This window comes from Phoenix dactylifera, unplaced genomic scaffold (assembly GCF_009389715.1).
Source record: "Phoenix dactylifera cultivar Barhee BC4 unplaced genomic scaffold, palm_55x_up_171113_PBpolish2nd_filt_p 000092F, whole genome shotgun sequence".
In the NCBI taxonomy this organism is placed as follows: domain Eukaryota; kingdom Viridiplantae; phylum Streptophyta; class Magnoliopsida; order Arecales; family Arecaceae; genus Phoenix; species Phoenix dactylifera.
In genome coordinates, this window is record NW_024067680.1 from 1,465,623 (window position 1) to 1,484,152 (window position 18,530).

The 18,530-nt window shown below is 37.8% G+C and overlaps 1 protein-coding gene and 1 pseudogene across 2 annotated transcripts; one reads left to right on the forward strand and one right to left on the reverse strand.

Moving 5' to 3' along the window:
- The window catches only part of LOC103724046, a 33,422-nt pseudogene extending 26,411 nt beyond the window's left edge, over positions 1–7,011 (forward strand).
- Positions 7,012–7,443: 432 nt separating this feature from the next.
- On the reverse strand, positions 7,444–11,768 carry LOC103698041 (quinone oxidoreductase PIG3). 2 transcript variants are annotated; one of them, XM_008779995.3, is made up of 6 exons: positions 11,402–11,768; positions 10,862–11,041; positions 9,314–9,395; positions 9,110–9,217; positions 8,875–9,033; positions 7,444–7,932 (listed from the first exon to the last, which is right to left on the reverse strand). In XM_008779995.3, exons 1-6 carry the CDS (start codon positions 11,651–11,653, stop codon positions 7,736–7,738), a joined length of 978 nt encoding a protein of 325 aa, XP_008778217.1. In that variant the 5' UTR covers positions 11,654–11,768; the 3' UTR covers positions 7,444–7,735. The 2 variants fall into 2 exon arrangements, with proteins under 2 accessions (XP_008778217.1, XP_008778216.1); XM_008779994.4 differs by having other exon boundaries at positions 9,110–9,395.
- Positions 11,769–18,530: the final 6,762 nt, after the last annotated feature.

The following is an 18,530-nucleotide window of genomic DNA, read 5'->3' on the forward strand; positions in this document are numbered from 1 at the left end:
TAACAATATGGCAGATCTGTTCGCAAACATAGTTACTATTTTTTATGAACAATCTTCTGTCTATTTTTTCACAGCTGCAGGAGAAAAAGTCATTGTTTGAGTCATTTATTTTATATAAAGAGAAGTAACTGATTAAGATATGTTATGGAATAACATCTTGTGGTTATTTGATGTGTCATATAATGTCATCAGTTGTTGCTTTAGAGGATTTGCTGGCGTTGAATCATGTTTCGTGCTTCATAGTTTCCTTACATTGAAAGTGTTCCTGCTTATCAGGTAGGCACAGAAGGTGAGTATCTTGGACTGGACGATGTGAATCATGCAAATTGTTCAGTTTGGTCTTCAGGGAACCTACTGCCAACTAACCAGAGTTTGATATGGTACAAGGTATGTGTGTGATGCTCATAATCGGAGTTTGAGTTTAATATTTTATGATTCACCATGTATTTGCAAGAAAGGAAAATGTTGGAGGTTGTGAAAAGAAAGTCCTGGAAAATCTATAAAAAAATGTGAGAAAGTAGAAGAAAATTGTAGGTATAGTTTGTGAATAATTAAAATATCATATCCAGCATTAGATTTAAGTCATGACAAATTTAAAATAAGAAATAAAAATAAGTGCATATTTTCTATTGCAAAGACATGATATGATTTGATTGCAGTCTTAATAAAGAAGTTATGCATTTAAGAAGTTTATAGGTTTCATAGTGTTCTTTTAGCTAAATTTTAATCTCTGTCTTTCCTTTTTTTAAGGAAATTTTATCCTAAAATAAAGCCTTTTTTCTTGTTCCATAGAAAACATTGTATGACAGCCCCAACTGGCATGCATGAGGAGCAAGTGGGTGGATTAGAAAATGTCTGAATATAAATAAAATATAAATAAGATAACTAAGATATGTACATATGGTTATTTTCTTTTAGTAAGTAAATGCACTGTGTAAGTTTAGGAAAAAAATAACACATGAAATTAAGCTGGTCTTTGTGTACTAAAAAAAAAAATGCTGGTCTTTTATACCTAGGGGCAGGGAATTGCCATGAGGCAAGAGTTTGAGCATGATCTTGGACAAATTGCACCACCCTTGGTGGGTTGGGGAGCAACTTGCCCAGGTTGGTGTGGTTGAGGCTAAATATAATCCAGCCTATGGTTGGAATATCTCCAGCCTCCTGAACCAACCTCATCTTAAGCTAATTTTGGGTTGGTTCAGGTTAAGGTCAGGTCAGGCTAGGTTCAGCTGGATTAATTGGATTAGGACATGTCGAATATGTAATTTAAGATTGTGGAAATGCTTTGGATGTTCTTGTTAGTTTGGCATTCAGTTGGTCAGGAAGTTATTTCATTGCGCTTATAGCATCCTACAATCAATAGGCTAAAGATATAGTTAAATAAAACATATAAATAGTATGTTATATATAAATTTATTTATTTGTCAAGTTCAATTGGGTTGCTTCAAGTTTGGGTTTGGTTTTAAGCTTAACTCTAACACACCCAACTTGGCCTTGCTAGGATTTTTGAGCCCAAACTCAACCCGAGTTTATAAATCTCAGCTTAACCTGACTCAATTGAGCGGGTTGGGCTGCTCAGGTTTGGTGCGGCATAACCCAAATACTAGTAGATGATTTGAGCTGTGAAAGGAAAATAATGCAAAAGAGCTCTTTAAGTGTAGCTAGCTTACATGATAAGCTGCTTATCAAGAACATGATTTGTAAATCAAGAACAAAAAGAAAAGGAAGAAAAAAACTATTCTGCCCTTCAAAGAAAGATAAAAAGTTAATATTGGTACAGGAAGCTTACCTTTCTTCATGAGTAAGAATTCAAAACTAATGTGCATGGTTGTTGCGGGATTTTCACCCCGGCAACAGCCCTAGTCCCAACCGAGCTAGCAGAGAAAAGAGACCGCGTCCCTCACGAGGTATTGTCCGCTTTGGGGGCTTTCGGGCACGGAACCACTCGTGGGCACGGAACCACTCACCCCCTCACGGTTTTGTCCCGCAAAAGGGCCCTCGTGAGGAAAAGGCTTCGCCCTCCTCATTATAAGGCACGAAACTTTTCCGCTCTAGCCGATGTGGGACTAAGTTCGGCACCCCCCCCACAACATAGCCCCCCCAGCGGAAAGGTTCCATGCCGGTTTTACCCGGGGGCCCCCACAGTCCTGGAGGGTAGCCTGTGGCAAGGGGCACGCCTCTCAACGAAAGCACCATCTGTTGCGGGATTTTCACCCCGGCAACAGCCCTAGTCCCAACCGAGCTAGCAGAGAAAAGAGACCGCGTCCCTCACGAGGTATTGTCCGCTTTGGGGGCTTTCGGGCACGGAACCACTCGTGGGCACGGAACCACTCACCCCCTCACGGTTTTGTCCCGCAAAAGGGCCCTCGTGAGGAAAAGGCTTCGCCCTCCTCATTATAAGGCACACTTTTCCGCTCTAGCCGATGTGGGACAAAGTTCGGCACCCCCCGCCCCCCCCCCCCCCCCCCAAAAAAAAACAATGGTAATAATAGAGCTGCTCCAAGAAGGTTGATGGAGTCTCATGTTTTCACCACATATCAAACCATACCTAGAGAGAGAACTTTTTCTCAATGAAAGCAACATTTCATTAACCTTGCATGATTGTATTCCCAATTAATTTAATGACCATGAAAACAAGACCTTACCTTGAATGAATGATAGATTTTTATGGTAAAGAATTTGCCTATACTCGTTAAACTTGCTCAGATGAATCCCCTTAGCCATTCTGAAAGCTCTGCAATCCCTCGAACATCTGTTGTGCTGTGGATTTTAAGTTATGACGCTTGGAAGTCTAACATGCAATTGCATAGGAGATTGGTAGGGAATAGCAATAAATCACATCCCAGTTTCCTTATGCAAACCTGATTTAATATTATGCAAACCTTACATTTAAAAAATTGGGATTAAATTAAAATTAATGATGATAAATTTGAAATAGCACAAAATTCTTGTTCTGACATCTGCACAGGTGCTTTTTGGTAAGTTGATGTCATTTTTATCTTCAGCATTGCAGTTGATGTCTATATGATGACGAATGCCCTATACCATTTGTTCTCAAGCATATATTTAACTACAAATGGATTAAATATCAGATAGGTTCATTTATCATAAATGAATCCAATTTCTTTTTTTGTAAGCTTGGAGGCCTTAATTTTGTGCTCATTATTGCTTCCCCAAATATTCGGATGCACCTTATTCGCAAGTCTCCCTTGCCATTCCAAAAGAATGTTTAGCCCCTGAACAATTTTGCTGTTGCTTCTTTTTCTTTTATGTAATCGTTGCACCTTAGCCCTGGTTGCATCTTCAAGAACCTCATTGTCCATGTTTGATTTATTGAAAACATATATTTTCATCAAGCAACAACATGTCACTCTTTGATGACACTTCTGTCCTTAATTGCTGGCACCTGTTTAGGGTCTTCATGTTATCCCTGTTGTTCCCTACAGCCTTCGGGTAATTAGAATTTTATCCCAGTGTTGAAATTTTACTGGTTAAGAACTTGGTGTGTTACAGTTGCTGGTTGGACTCTCATAATAGTAAACCTCAGATAATCCACCTTGTCGAAGTTACGAAATACCTTCCTGTGGGCAAGTTCCCTGAGGACTTCTTGTGTTTAAGCTCATTTCGTTCTGGTGTTTCTTTGGACATTCTCAGACATCATTCACTCCACCTGAAGGAAATGGTCCATTGGCATTAAATCTTTCAAGCATGGGAAAGGGCCAGGCATGGGTTAATGGACAGAGTATAGGGCGCTATTGGCCTGCTTATCTGTCGCCATCAACAGGCTGCTCAGAAGATTGTGATTACCGAGGACCATATGATTCAAATAAATGCTTAAAGAGATGTGGGCAACCTGCTCAAATACTGTAAGATTATTTTCCATGTCTTTTTATATTAACTGTTCAGAAATTATGCTTTTGCAGTTTCGTCATCCAAATGAGTGTGCAGACACTATTTATTCACATCTTCCCTGGCTTGTGTTAGTTGTACTTTGCTAAAACGAATGTATACAATAGCCTCGCATAAAAATGAATTTATCATTGATGCCTCTTATCTAATACAGAAATGAATGACCAATTTCAGGATTGAGTTTGATGTTTTGAACATGAGCGGTGTATGAAAAATGAATAAATGGTGGTTCAATGCATAGTCTTAATGTTAGCAGCAAGAACATTTAGTAAAAACTATAAAACCATAACCATCAATGCCTTGTCCCAATTATTTGGTTTTGCCTGAACAATCTTTAAAATTCTATTGACGAGAACTCTCGATGTTGCTGCAAGTTTCTCTTAGTTCTTGCTCACAACATTCATTCAAATTAGGTTCAATCTATCCATTTTTCTACTTTTTAACATAGCTTCAAGAACCTTTCCTTTCAAGACCCTAAAGAATAGATTCAGGGTCTGCTTGTATCATTCTTTCATATGTTCACTTCATCTCAACCATCGCCATCATTGATCTTCAGTTGGTACGATTTTTAGACCTCTAGTATACTTGTTCCTCACTCTTTTCCATTATCATTTCTATTTGGTTGAGCATAATTAACACGAAAGAAGATGAAGAAAGCTTCAAAAACATCATGCTTTTTATAACCCCCCAAAATTTGATGTTGTATGCCCTTCTATTATGTCAGTTCATCTAATATAACCAACCATTTTTTTTTCCATTGGCACCAATATCTAGTGCTTGTAGTGAGGAGAGGTCCTCAAATCAACCAGAGAAGTTACTTCCCCCCTGCTATTCCAAAAAAAAGAAAAATCACTTTTTTTCGTTTTTTGTTAACTCACAATTCTAACAAATGATTCTAGTCATTGGTTATGAAGCTGAAGCATTTGCTAGTCGTTTTCAAGACAAATTCATTATGTAACTTTCATATCCTTAGATTAGTAATACTAATATGGAGAACTAAACTTTTAGGTATCACATTCCACGATCCTGGGTACATCCTGGAAAAAATCTATTGGTTCTACATGAAGAATTTGGTGGTGATCCTACTAAGATTACAATATTGACCAAAACAGGAGAAGCAGTATGCGCGCATGTATCTGAATTGGATCCTCCCCCTGTAGATTCCTGGAAATCAAACTCCAAGGCTACATCTATGAACACTCAGCTCCGATTGTCATGTGAGCGAGGATGGCATATTGTTCTGATCAATTTTGCAAGCTTTGGCACACCTCAAGGACAATGTGGATCCTTTAGTCATGGCACTTGCAGTTCAGTCGGTGTTCTTCCAATCATCCAAAAGGTATCATCATTTATTTGAGCATGATCTTGTGTTAAATTGTGGAAGTTTTCATTTTTTTTCCCCCTGTGGAGCAGTTTTAAGGGCCTAAGTAAATTTAGGCCCTCATATTGTTGCCATCTAGTATTCCATGCAATGCAGTAATTAGTTTCAACCTGCACCTATGTCCTGTGTTGCATAGACATAAACATGGGATCAGCATTGAGATATGTATCCAAATGTCTGACTCTACAAAAAGGGGAAAAAAAGTATGTAAGGGGATGCATAAGAAAAAAACTATAGCTAGAATATATATTCAATTTTTGAACAATGTAAAATAGAAAATGTCAAAAGATTATTTGTGCACCCAAACTCCAAAATTATCTCAAGGATATAAGGGTTATTTAAATACTTGCCTGCTTAAGTAATCTCTTAAAACAATAAAATCCCACTTCCAACATTATATGGGTAGAACTCATTTGTTGGAAATGCCAACACTTCATTTCTCTGATAACACAGCCAAAGAATTTATGAAGTATCTAAAACTTTGGTGCACACCTGACTTGTGGACATGCATCCAACACAAATTCTTCAAGGTGGATATGAGTGTTGCCATCATCGTGTCAAAGTTTTGTTGTTGTCTTTGGGAGTCATGTACAGTTTGATGTCCTCAGGCATCATGTACTGTATGGTATTCTATAAGGTGCTTTGCTAGTCCACCATCAAATAGGCCTGGCAGTCGTATACTGTATATGGAGACATGTCGTATGCTGTATGAGTACCATTCATTTGCACATACTCGGTGATTGGTTTATATAGCACTAAATAAAGCCACCTTTCTTACCAAAAGGTGGACATTAGTGTGCAGGTAACACAGAATATGTCAGCTTGAAACATTTAGAATGAGATAGGTTTAAAACTAGCCCTTACAATTGCGTCGGGATAACATCAGCTTGTGTGAGGAACAACAACTGTTCTAGTATTGTCACAGCTGTCATCTAAAATCAACACCAAAAGGTGGTATTTGTAGACTTTGCCTTTCTGTACTCCCGGTCATGGTTCAGGGATATTGTTGTGCTGTGGAACGTTCTCTCGTTTTTTTTTTTTTTTTTTGCTGGAATAAGTATTTGTAGAATTAGTGTAGCTCCAAGTTTAATGGTACTGATCCTTTTGCCTCAGAAGGTGAGCAAAATCTGTGTTTGATTAAACTTTGGGTTTATAGAAATTCAGAGTTGAATGGTATACTTGAATCATTAAAATGAGATGGGTAGAAGGTGCATTTTGAGAATTCAATTGCAAGATACATCCTTTACTCCATTAACAATAGTCCTCTGTTTATCCATTTAAATCATGGTGTTCTTCTGAGCTTTTCATGAATGATTCTGAGCCAGCAATATCCAGGCTGTTTACTCAAATCAAAATTATACACCATTGTTCATCTTATATGGTACTCAATCATGTTCCAGGAATGCATTGGTCGTGAGAGCTGCTCGGTAACTGTGTCAACCCTCGAGTTCGGTGATCCATGCCCAGGAGTTCCCAAAAGCCTTGCAGTGGAAGCACTTTGCAGTAAATAACTCGCACAGTAGCAATGGAGTCATCTTGTTTCCACATCTGTCTCAAATAATTGCCAAGGTTCTCTGACCTGTCACTTATCTTTTATGTAAATGTGCAACCGAACGATACGCATTATTCTGATCGATGGAACAGTTTCTGATAAGAAAAACCTTTGTTGCAACTGATAACTAAATTACATATGAATTAATATGTAAAGCTTCTCAATCTCATTTCAAGTAAAAGGTGGATAATTAACTGGATGAAGAACTAGCAGGATGTCACTGGCTTGATGCACCTGAAGAACTAGCAGGATGTCATTGGCTTGATGCACCTGATCACTTTGGAATTCACACCTGAATCTTATCTGGTGACTTACATTCCTTGCAGGAAACTTTATATTGGAATTTTGGTTGTATAAGTTACTAAAACAAATTTCAAAATAACCTTGTTTAAAATTGTAGTAAATATGCAATAAATGTTCACTCAACACCAGTAAAACTATGATGATTCACTAGTTTCTTTTGAATCCACAGTCTACTTTAAAAGGTATATCAATGTTGGCTCGGCAATCAAGTTATCTGATATTTTGGCACTGCAACTTCTGGGAGCCATAACAGGGTTTCTCTTTTGTTATCACCAAGTAATCGCAAACCACAGGAAGCACACATACAACTACTAGCTTAATTTAGTGTTTCCTTCACATTCCATTAAATGGAACAAAATGACACCTTTTAGCTAAATAAAGAAATTAAAAGGTATTGAGCATCTTCATGTCTGTTTAGCTTCAGCCAGTGCTCAAATTCCACTGCTAATATCGATACTGGCTCCTTGTTATTAGAAGACTTAAAAACCATACAAGATGCCTCTTCAACTAAATACAATGTGACCAGACAAACAACCTGGAACAATTCATCCATTTCGAGCTATTCTGGAGCCTGAATAATGTCTTTCGGATCATGGAATTAGCAGAATTTTCCCAATATGAGCACTGCTTTCCATTAGCCTATGAGCTTCTGCTGCTTCAGACAGGGGAAAGGACTTGCAGACTACAGGCTTCACCTTTCCAGCTGCAATAGCTGGCCAGACATTCTTCTCTACCTCCCCAACAATCACTGCTTTATTTTCTGGGCTTCTGTTCCGCAGTCCAGCAGCTGCACACACATGATCAGTAAATATTTCACCATGACACAGATTAAGATGCTCTCTCCATGAGACGAACATCAAACAACTCATCAGATTTTAAAACCCCTAATAATTGGTGTTTTCATGATGGCCCATAAGCTACACAAAATGGTTAAGCTTTCGCTGAGGTTCTACTAACAAGTTATTTGATGAGATGAAATGATCTGCACATATTTCACCACAAAACAGATTACGATGCACTTTCCATGAGACCAACATCAAACAACTTATCAGATATCTAACCCCTAAAATTGGTGTTTTCATGATGGCATATAAGCTGCACAATATGGTTAAGCTTTCCCCTGAGATTCTGCCAACAAGTTATTTGATGAGATGAAATGATTAAAACCTTTCATCCCTGAAAAGATGGGGAAGCACCACGGCAGTCAGTCAAGTGCTTCAATTTTACATGAAACAGATGTGGAACAAAAGCAAAGAGACGGCTCATCTGCAGGATATGGAAAATGGTTACCATGAATAATTCCGGATCTGACACCAAAAAGTTTTCCAAGACATACCAGTTAGTTTTAGTTTTGGTTGCTTCATTATCTAAAGATTAGCATCCAAAGTATCAAACCAGAAGCTATTAAACAAAAAGACATTGTGGTTCAGGTCATGTTATGGGATAAAAGAAGCGTATAGTGAGTTTCACTTCCGGTTGTTTATCACTGCATTAAGTGGTTCACAACTACTTACAGTGACTTAAATGCAACCAGATGCCTGTAGTAGCCAAATTTCCTTTATTAAAGCCCGCCCATGACAAGAAATCGCAACCAATGAACTCTTTATTTGATCGAACCTTATTTTAGAAAACTAGTTTACACAGAATCATGGAAGCGAGTGCAAAATAGAAAGAGAAAGAAAGACTGAAGAACTTTCAACAAAAAGTTTGAGATCTGCAATTTTAATACCTTGAAGAGTAAGACGCTTTGCAAGCAAACATGAGAGATTCACTTGTGTTACGGTGCCTCCCTGGAAACCAATGATGAAAAGCCTCCCATCGATATTTAAGCTGTCAAGATTTCGCTGCAAGTATGGTGCACCAATGTTATCCAGTATAACATCAACACCTGTGCCACCATTATCGAGAGTTAGATGACTGTGATTGCAATTGAGCCCGAGCATGATGAAGACAACATAACAAACCTTTTCCAGCTGTTTCTTCTTTCACACGTGCGACAAAATCTTCGGTCTTGTAGTTGATGCAGATGTCAGCACCTAATTGCTTACAGGCAGCTAGTTTTTCTTCAGTGCCTAAGAAGTGAGCAGAGTTCAACATATTAATCATGAATCTGATCAACCTGGTGTGCACTACAAGTTTATTTCTTTTTCCTATTAACATCACCAGACCTGCTGTGACAAACACCCGAATTCCAAGGTGTTTGGCCATCTGGATAGCAAATGTGCCAATCCCACTAGATCCCCCATGAATCTGAAATTATTCAGTGTGAGTGATTAAAAAGGCCCATGCAATGCATATTCATTTTAATTGTTTATAACAGATATGTGATAAAACGTCCGATTGGACAAACAACTAGCTTACCCTTGCGCTATCTCACATATTAACAGAAAGCTGTGAAACAATGCTGCAGAAAGATGAAGAAATTGATGGATCATACGAATCCGTAGATCTCACATTGCCAAGATATTTTGGATACCAAAATTTATCCCAAGACTCAGGAGTTCTCCCACCTTTCTCAGTTTACTCTCTCTATTAGTAACTGTCACTATTTCAGTAGATATTTCATGGATAGAGTGATCAGGCACCCAAAGATGCCTGAAAGACTTTTTTTTAATTTTTTTCTTAGAATATAAGATATTATCTATTTTATTATACTATATGGTGATATACCTATAGATGTTCTGGTACAGTACAATTATCCAATTGCTCTAATAAGAGGATACTAAAGTTGATCTGTTGCATGAAAGCTGTAATATGTTGATATTATTCCACCGACAAATCTCGCCTCCTCATAAGTTTCTGGTATAGTCATGTCTCCACAAATTCCTTTTGAGAGTGTTCAATATACTTCTATGTTTATGAAAAAGATGGTGGTGACTTATCAAATTCATCTGATAGGGAACCTTAACAACAACAGAACAAGAAGAGCAAATAGGAAGAGAAAAAACATGCCAGTGTCTCACCTGTGTGAAGCAGACTGCAGTTACGATAAACAAGAATCTCCAACACTTAAAAATTGAATCACACCCCTCACCAAACTCTCAGTTTGCCCATGTATACTCCCCAGTTTAAAACACGAATAGTTCAAGATTCTTGTATTAGAACACCCCGGAGTTCTCCATGTTAAGATAAAAAAAAAAATCAAGTTCACTCCATTTCTGCCAATAGCATCACCAGACAAGCATATTATTCTCAAGGAAGTTTTTATTCAGCTAGTCCTCTCAAACCACATGGATTTGAAGCTAGCTGGTTCCTTTCCAATCTCCCTTCAGGTCTGTCCATATTTGTCTTGCAAATGGATAATGAAGAAGTAAACATGAAATATACACTGTACTTGGTTTCAGGCTGAATGGATAAATATCATCTTACTCTTTCAGATGACTTTGGTGGTCAAAATCTACAAGAGGAACTATATAGCAAAGATGACAGGCATAGACATGGTCCTCATAAGGTGGGAGAACCATATGACAAAGTATCTAAAGCTTGTTCCATGGGAGTTCAGAATTAATAAAATGACCTAAACAAGATGCCATCCATCCAAAATCTCTAATTGCAATGATAACAAGCATAGAGATAAAACAACACAACTTGCACATTCCCAAGCTATATGCCTTTCATGTCACTGTAGAGAAGCAATATTCATAAGAGGCTGGTTAACACACACCAGAAACAGCTTGTTAATATAAAAAAAAGGGTGCATAAGGTAAGATATTTACCAGGAAAGACTCCCCTGGGGACAGCCTGCTCGTCATGAACACAGTCGACCACACTGTGCATGCCACTTCAGGAAAGCTTGCAGCGTCCCTCAAAGAAACACCTGGTGGGAGAGGAAGGACTTGCCCAGCCAGCGCTGCCACCTTCTCCGCATACCCACCTCCACTTAGAAGAGCACAAACCTGAACAAGGTGACAATTCACGAACAAGGATCAAAGAATGAACACATCAATAAGTTCAACCTCAGAGCAAATCACTGAACTTCATACTATATAAAAGTTTTGCACCCCAAGTACTGATCAAGAAGTAAGGCCTACAGCACGTGATCCATGTAACAGAAATTTAAATACACTGCAAAACCTAACTCTGAGTGGCATCTAATCAAGAGGAAAGACCTAATCTGAGTGGTTTCCTCTGCAAAATCGCAACTTTTTGCGCAAAAAACGCTGCACATCCACACCGTTCGTGTCCTAATTTTGCTTAAAAATCCAACCTCTTTCGGAAAGAGAAGGAGAGGCGAACGTTGTAGTAGTAGCAGATACCTGATCGCCGACCTTCCAGCGGGTGACGTACTTGCCGACCGCGATGATGGTGCCGGAGCACTCAAGGCCGGGGTAGGGGCTGGCGCCGTTGGGCGGGGGGTAGGAGCCCTTGCGCTGCAGCGTGTCGGCCCGGTTAAGAGCGGCAGCGGCGACCTCGATGAGGACTTCCTCGTCTCCGACGGCGGGGTCGTCGACCTCCTGGGATTGGAGTACCTCCGGGCCGCCAGGGCTGGTTATCACCACGGCCTTCATCGCGCTCTCGCAGGCGGTCGGAGCAATAGCGGCGACAGGCTTTTGGAACAAGGCAAAGGAAAAGCGGTGTGAATTGCGAAATCCACAGCAGCTAATATAATAGAATAGTGGGACAAGGGGTGAATATGGCAAAATTCCAAATGACAAATTTGAGGCAATTCTTGGGACTATCTAGAAAATATGAGCTGAGAGAAAAGAAGGTGGAAGAAGTTTGAGATAGACAAGGATCGCCGAGGAACAGAATCTTGAGACTACAGTGCGTGCCTCATGTTGCGATGCGTCCCAAGTTTTATGCGGAGGCCTCTATCTCATATCCAATATGGTGCTCGTATCACTGGTGCTATATGTGTAAGTGTGCAAATGGGCCCGATCAGGTTAGATCTTGAGTGACCTCGATCCAGACTTCGATCTAATTTGATTTTATTGTCGGATTGGATCTTGAGGGACTCAATCCAATCCAATTTTTTGTTCGAATCCTAATTTTAGACTCAGATATGACCCATTTGAAGATCGAGTCGGATCGAATTGGATCGGATTAGATCTACAGCAAGTTTTTTCAAAAATAAATCTATGAAGTTGTCCGCTCAGGATTTTGACAAAGAACAACAACAACAACAACTATCTTCCAAAGGAGATGTAAGAGATGAAAAGTCATAGAGTAACTAAAAATTGACCTCCAAAGAAATTGCATAGTTCTATAAAATCCTGCACTAAATGTCTTTACATAAATACACCATAATTAAAATGGTTAGGCTTTGCAAGCTTTAGAATAATTTCAAATTTGTTCATATCAATGCTGAATCAAAAACTACTGCATTCTAAATAAGATACCAATGCTTTAGAAGCAAAGGCCTTGAACCGGCAACAAACTGACAAGCAAGATCATGGCAGTGGTAACAAAGAACTCAAAATACTCAAACTGAAGGCTGATGCATTCTAAATATTTATCCTCCCTAGCTCCAGATAACAAGCTTTTTAGACATTTTAAATAACATAAGCATCCATGCAGCTATGGAAAAAGATAATAGATATAATTAACTATGCATAAAATTACAATATTCTTAAAATGTAAACATAATAAGGAAGATGATTGTTACCAGCATAAGCTAATCATCAGTATTAATAACAATAGCAGTTTTGTAATCTTCAAACTTTTATTTTGTATGAAGAGGTGGGCCATCTACAAATGAAAAATTTACGAAATTAAAAATTGCAAAGTTTTAAAGCACTAGTAAATGATAAAGTTTATGGATGTTCTAAAAATTGAATATGTAAGATGAGGCTAGATATCTCGAAGCCAATCTTGTGTGCATATCAATACGTGAATCATATTTGGAGATAGGCTACTACGAAAATCATCCAAACCTTGCCAGCAGTGCCGAAGGCAGACTCGGATTCAATGGTAGAAATAAAAATTGCCATGATGTCACGTACCATCTTAGACAATATTATATATTTTGATTCATTGAATTTCCAATACTCTACAATGTCAAAAATTTTGATTCCCTAATGGATGAACTTGCTCAAAAAAATTACATTGCAAGTCATTTTTATTAGTATTATTTACTCATATTTTAATGTAGGCATCCAAATTAGAGATTATAAAATACCTTCTCTTCCAAATAGATCTCTAATTCTGACTTGGATGGTTGGGTAACTTCTTCTTCTTGGATAAATTCTTCATAATCATGCATAAAAAGATTCTCATCTACTCTATCTTGGGATGTAGACACCATCTCTTCCACTTGAACATAAAAGACATTTGCGCCATATAAAATTGTATAGTCATCATAAAAATTTTGAAGAACATTATGTACTTTGTTGATCTCAAATGAAGCACGGTCACCATGATCATAGATTTTCTAAAAGCATTACTTAATAAGCTTCATCTTATGTCTTGGATCAAGAATAACCCCTACGGCAAGAATGTGAGAGCATTCTTTCTAATACTTGTCAATTTTTTCTTGCATCTTTAAAGCCATCATCATCATAATTGCATTTGAACTCCTAGATTCTTGAATCAAGAGCATATGTATTCTCCAAATTTTATAGAAATACAAATTTGCAGTTGGATTTTTTGTTTGTGAAAAAATTTTAGTTATATAATGGAAAACCTTTAAGAAGTTACAAATAATGATGCCTTGAGACAAATCTTCCTCAGTTGGCGCATCTTCAAAATTGGGATCCCAGGCCACAAGTCGCATAAATACATCCTTGAATTGTATAGCATCATTTAACATGAGATACGTAGAATTCCAACAAGTAGGTACATCTATGCATATCATTTTCTTACCATTCATCTTTAATTATTTCATAATTTCCATAAACATTTCCAACCTTGCTTGAGATGATTTTATATATTTAACAGCCTCACAGATCCTATGAATAACACCCTCTACTACCTTCAACCCATCATTCATAATTAAATTAAGAATATTTGCACAGCAACACACATTAAAAAATTTACCATCCAAAAGTAAATCTCTTCTAAATTATTTTTGAAGTTTCGTTGCTACAACTATATTTGTTGACAAATTATCAAGGATGATTGAACCCAACCTTCTTTCAATATTTCAAGGTAAAATATAGCTAGCTATGCAATGACTAATGACTAAGCCTGTATGTGGTGAAGGAACCATCTTAAAATTGATAATATGCCTTTTAAGTTTCCAATCATTAGTGATATAACATACAGTGAGACACATATATCCCAATGTCTGATTTGATGTCCACAAATCAGATGTTAAGCTGATTCTTCTATAGTTCGTCTTGAATAAATCTTCAAGTCTTCGTTTTTCCTTTTCAAATATTTTAAAGCAAACAGAAGCCAATGTTGTCCTTGAAATAACATGAAATTCTGGTCTAAGGTTTCTAACAAATATCTAAGAAGCTAGATGTTCAACTATTGTAAATGGCAACTCTTGTAGAATTACCATTCTTGTGAGGTCCTCATGGCTTCTTTTATGATCAAATGAATAGAGAGTTAACTCATTCAATACAACACTATCTTTTTAAGTCACATTGCCTATCAATTGTTTTTGTCTCCTATCAAGATATTTTTTTGTCTTACAGTTCTTTGTATGTTTGTGAAGATGACTTGTCCCATTTTTAGGATTGGCTGAAAAAATAAAATAGCAATAATTGCATTTAGCCTTATCTTTTTGGTTTTCTATCTCAGTATAATGATTTCATATCTTCGACCTCCTTTTTGTGTTCACTCTGGAGCTATCTGTATTATAGGGCTTTATAGCTAGAGAACTACTGCAACGAAGTGCACTTAAAACTTCAGTTGTGTTTTCATTGCTACCCATCATAGCCATTAACCTATTTTGCATAGAATTCGATGAAGATGTATAAGCATGAAATGCAACTTAATACGATGAAAATACACAAAAAAAAAATTAACAGTTTCAAAACAATTTCAAATGATGTAAAAGCCCGCCGAACAACTGCCATTCAAGCACCTCAAAAGTGCAACACAATAGCCCAAAGACATGAAGCTGTCATGTAGCAAAATTCATTCTCAATAACAATCTTGTATTTAGACTAAAAAAAAATATTTATTTGTTTATTAAAATGAAGATAGGGTTTTTCTCAGGATGCATAAAAGAATGGAATAAGAAAACCTAACCTCTTCCCTCTTAAATCCTTAGGATGAATATTTAAAATAAATTGATGCTATGTAATAAAAGCAGGAGAGCAAATGATATGATCCATTTGTTAGCAAGCATACTAGATTGTCTGCTAGCATCAAATCTCTACCAACTATCAAATATTGAAAAATAGAAATTTCAGCCACATTATACTCTAGTCCAATATTATTGTCTTGGAAGTCCAGCTTGAGGAAAATTATTTTATCATTACAATATCATTTTCCATGTCCATCATAGAATTATTTAGGTCCAATCCCAACCATCAGTAGCATGCAACCAAGATTATCCCATCCCACTCTTGTAATTAATTAATCATGCAAATAGAAAAAATTAACTAGATGGAGATGTCTCATTCCTCCCATAGAAAACAATGCATTCACACAGAAAGTCAAATGGAAAACAAAGCCAAGGCTAGCACCCAGAAGCCAACAAATGAAATCGACCGACACCATCTTTTAGCATTCATGCAGCGCATATACGCATTTCATCAAGCATACTCAGCACAACATGCATGGCAAACAAAATATCGATCACCACAAAACGTCAAACAACAAACAGTCAAAAACATCAAAAAAATTGCTAAAACCTAGGGTTATACAAGGACCCGACCTAGAGTAATATCCTAAGGGGGAAGATCTAGGGTTTCGAAGAACCGAAGAAGGGAGAAATATCTAGAGGAGGAAGAATCGAAGAAGGGAGGATGGAGGATAACAATGTAGGGCAAGTTGCAGATCTAGAATTTCGGAGGAGGGAGATACCTTGGGAGAAGGGATGAAGCACGCCGAAGTTGTCGGACATTGAAGAGACTCGCTGAATTGCTGCAGCCTCTAGGGTTTTGCACAAGCACGAAGGGGGAGATCGGTCTGGGAAGGAAGGTTTTCTCCAAATGTTCCTCATCCTTAGCCCTTAGGGGGAATCAAGAGATCGAGATTCGAGAGAGAGTGAATGGGCTTATGGCTCTGGCTAAGCCTGTGCTGAAAGCTTAATAAAGTAGTGAATGAATCGGACTTTCGAAGCAACTTGGGCCTCGTTACTCATCAGTACTCATGGAATATGACTGTCGGAGCGATTTTCCCTGTGGGCCCAAATGCGGGTTCGGATCAGGTCGGATTGGGTTGTTGGGTAAACGATCCAAAATTTATCCAAAAAATAACGGGTCAGGTCGGGTCCTGGTCGGGTCGAGATTCAATAAACCCAGACCTAACTTGAAAAATAGAATGGATCCAATTTTAGAATCCGACCCGGTCCTACGAGTCCTCTAAAATAGATCGGGTCTGGTCATGGGTCAACCCGACCCATTTGCAGCCTTATGTATGAGTTCAAAAATTCTTGAAATCACATGTAGGTTCCTCTTATGAAAATTATCAAAAGTGATCAGATCATGGTCACTTAAGCATGTAATCAAATCATAGTTGTCCACTAAATATCAATTTTCTGGCTTTTTATCTCTCACCCAAAAGGTATTAGTTAAGTTCGTTGGACATGTCCACACGAGTCTTCACATATTTCTGATTGGTCTTGAGCTCACTGTTTAGGTTGGAAGAATTTCACAAATGATGGGTTTGTGTTCAAGTATACCCTCATCCACGTGGGTCATGAGGAAGGTCTACTTTGATATTATTTGTAATAATTCAAGATCTCTCTTTGACACAAGACTTTTTTCGCCATCTAGGGACGGACATGCTAGAAAGTTTGTTTAATAAATCCTAATGGCAATGGGTAGATAGGTGCGTGGGTGTACTACTGATGTTCCAATAGCCGAAAAGATTGCATGAGTTTATCTACCTTAACCTTCAAGAACTTTAGCCACAATCACACCGTTGTTCGAAAGAAGATGGATTGGGATAGGATGTAGCTTGGGATATTATTTGAAAAGATCTAAATTAACACTACTCCTAAAGTAAAGTCCTATTGGTAAATAAAGTGCGGAACAAAGTAAAATTAATGCAAAGATAATAAAGATAAATTTAAGATTCATTGATGTGTTCTAGGTCAAAAGTTTTGGCCTCCATTTTCTTTGATAGTTTTCGTAACTAATGCCTGTTGTCCTCGTATGCCTTCCGTCAGATTCATACTTATACTTACTCGACCTCAATTGTTACTAGTCTTCATTCAACCTCCTCCAAAATAATGTGTCCTGATTGTTTCTGTCTATTCAGACTTGAGCATAATACTTTCCAAGTAATTCGGTTAGCTTTTATATGATATTTGTTACTTCGTTCCTAGCTTCCACAAGGACATTCATCAATAACCCATTATACCTATCGTGTTCTCATCTTACCATGTGATTAATCAAGCACATATCTTCCACATATCATTTTGAGCAAAGATGTGGTGTAAATAATCTCATTCAACAAAAACTAGATAAAATATGACATTTGGTTTCTCAGCCATATATAAGTACCATAATATACAAATTGTGTAACTAAAATGGGACCAATATATGTTGCCACAAGTTCTCACAGAAGGAGTAGGCTCCGGTTGTGCCTACGAGATGTTGTCCAAGGGTTGATCATTTCAAAGTTTGTTGTAACCATGTTTTGTGTCGTCGATGAAAAGATTGGATGACGACTGCACTCTCTCTCTCTCTCTCTCCTTTCTAAAACAAAATTTTAGACCTAGGTGGCAACGACCCAAGCAGCCCCACGGGAACTGCATGGTCAAGCCTTCACCTAAACTCTATAAACAGAATAAACATGCCTTTATAGACATAAATAACTGAGAGCTAGACTATATGTATGCATAAAGAAAAATAATACATGAATCAGAGGTCACTCCAAGAGTGGATAGTTATAAAAGATCAGGGCCTCATGTGAATAGTAGCACCAAAAGATTATTTAGTTTATGCCTCGAAAAAAAAAGTAAGACAAAAGGTCATTTGATTCTTCTCAATGGAAGTACTTCAATTGTTTATAGTTTTCGCATAATATAACATTAGTGCTGATTTAAGTGGATAATTCATTACCATCAACAGGAATTTTTCATAGTATCTGCTACCATTATCAATACTGAAAGGAACAACTACCGCTCTTTTATTCATTGACAAGACTATTTTAGAAAAATATTCTTCCCAAAGTTAATGAAATTTGTGGTTTAAAAAATTCAAAATGGATGTGTTGCTGGGGGTCCAAACCGAGAACGATTGGCACAGCGGTGTGAACGGGGTTCCCTTTGAATTGCTTTGGTTGCGCTCCACCTTCCGCCGGGAAACCTGCAAGCAAGCC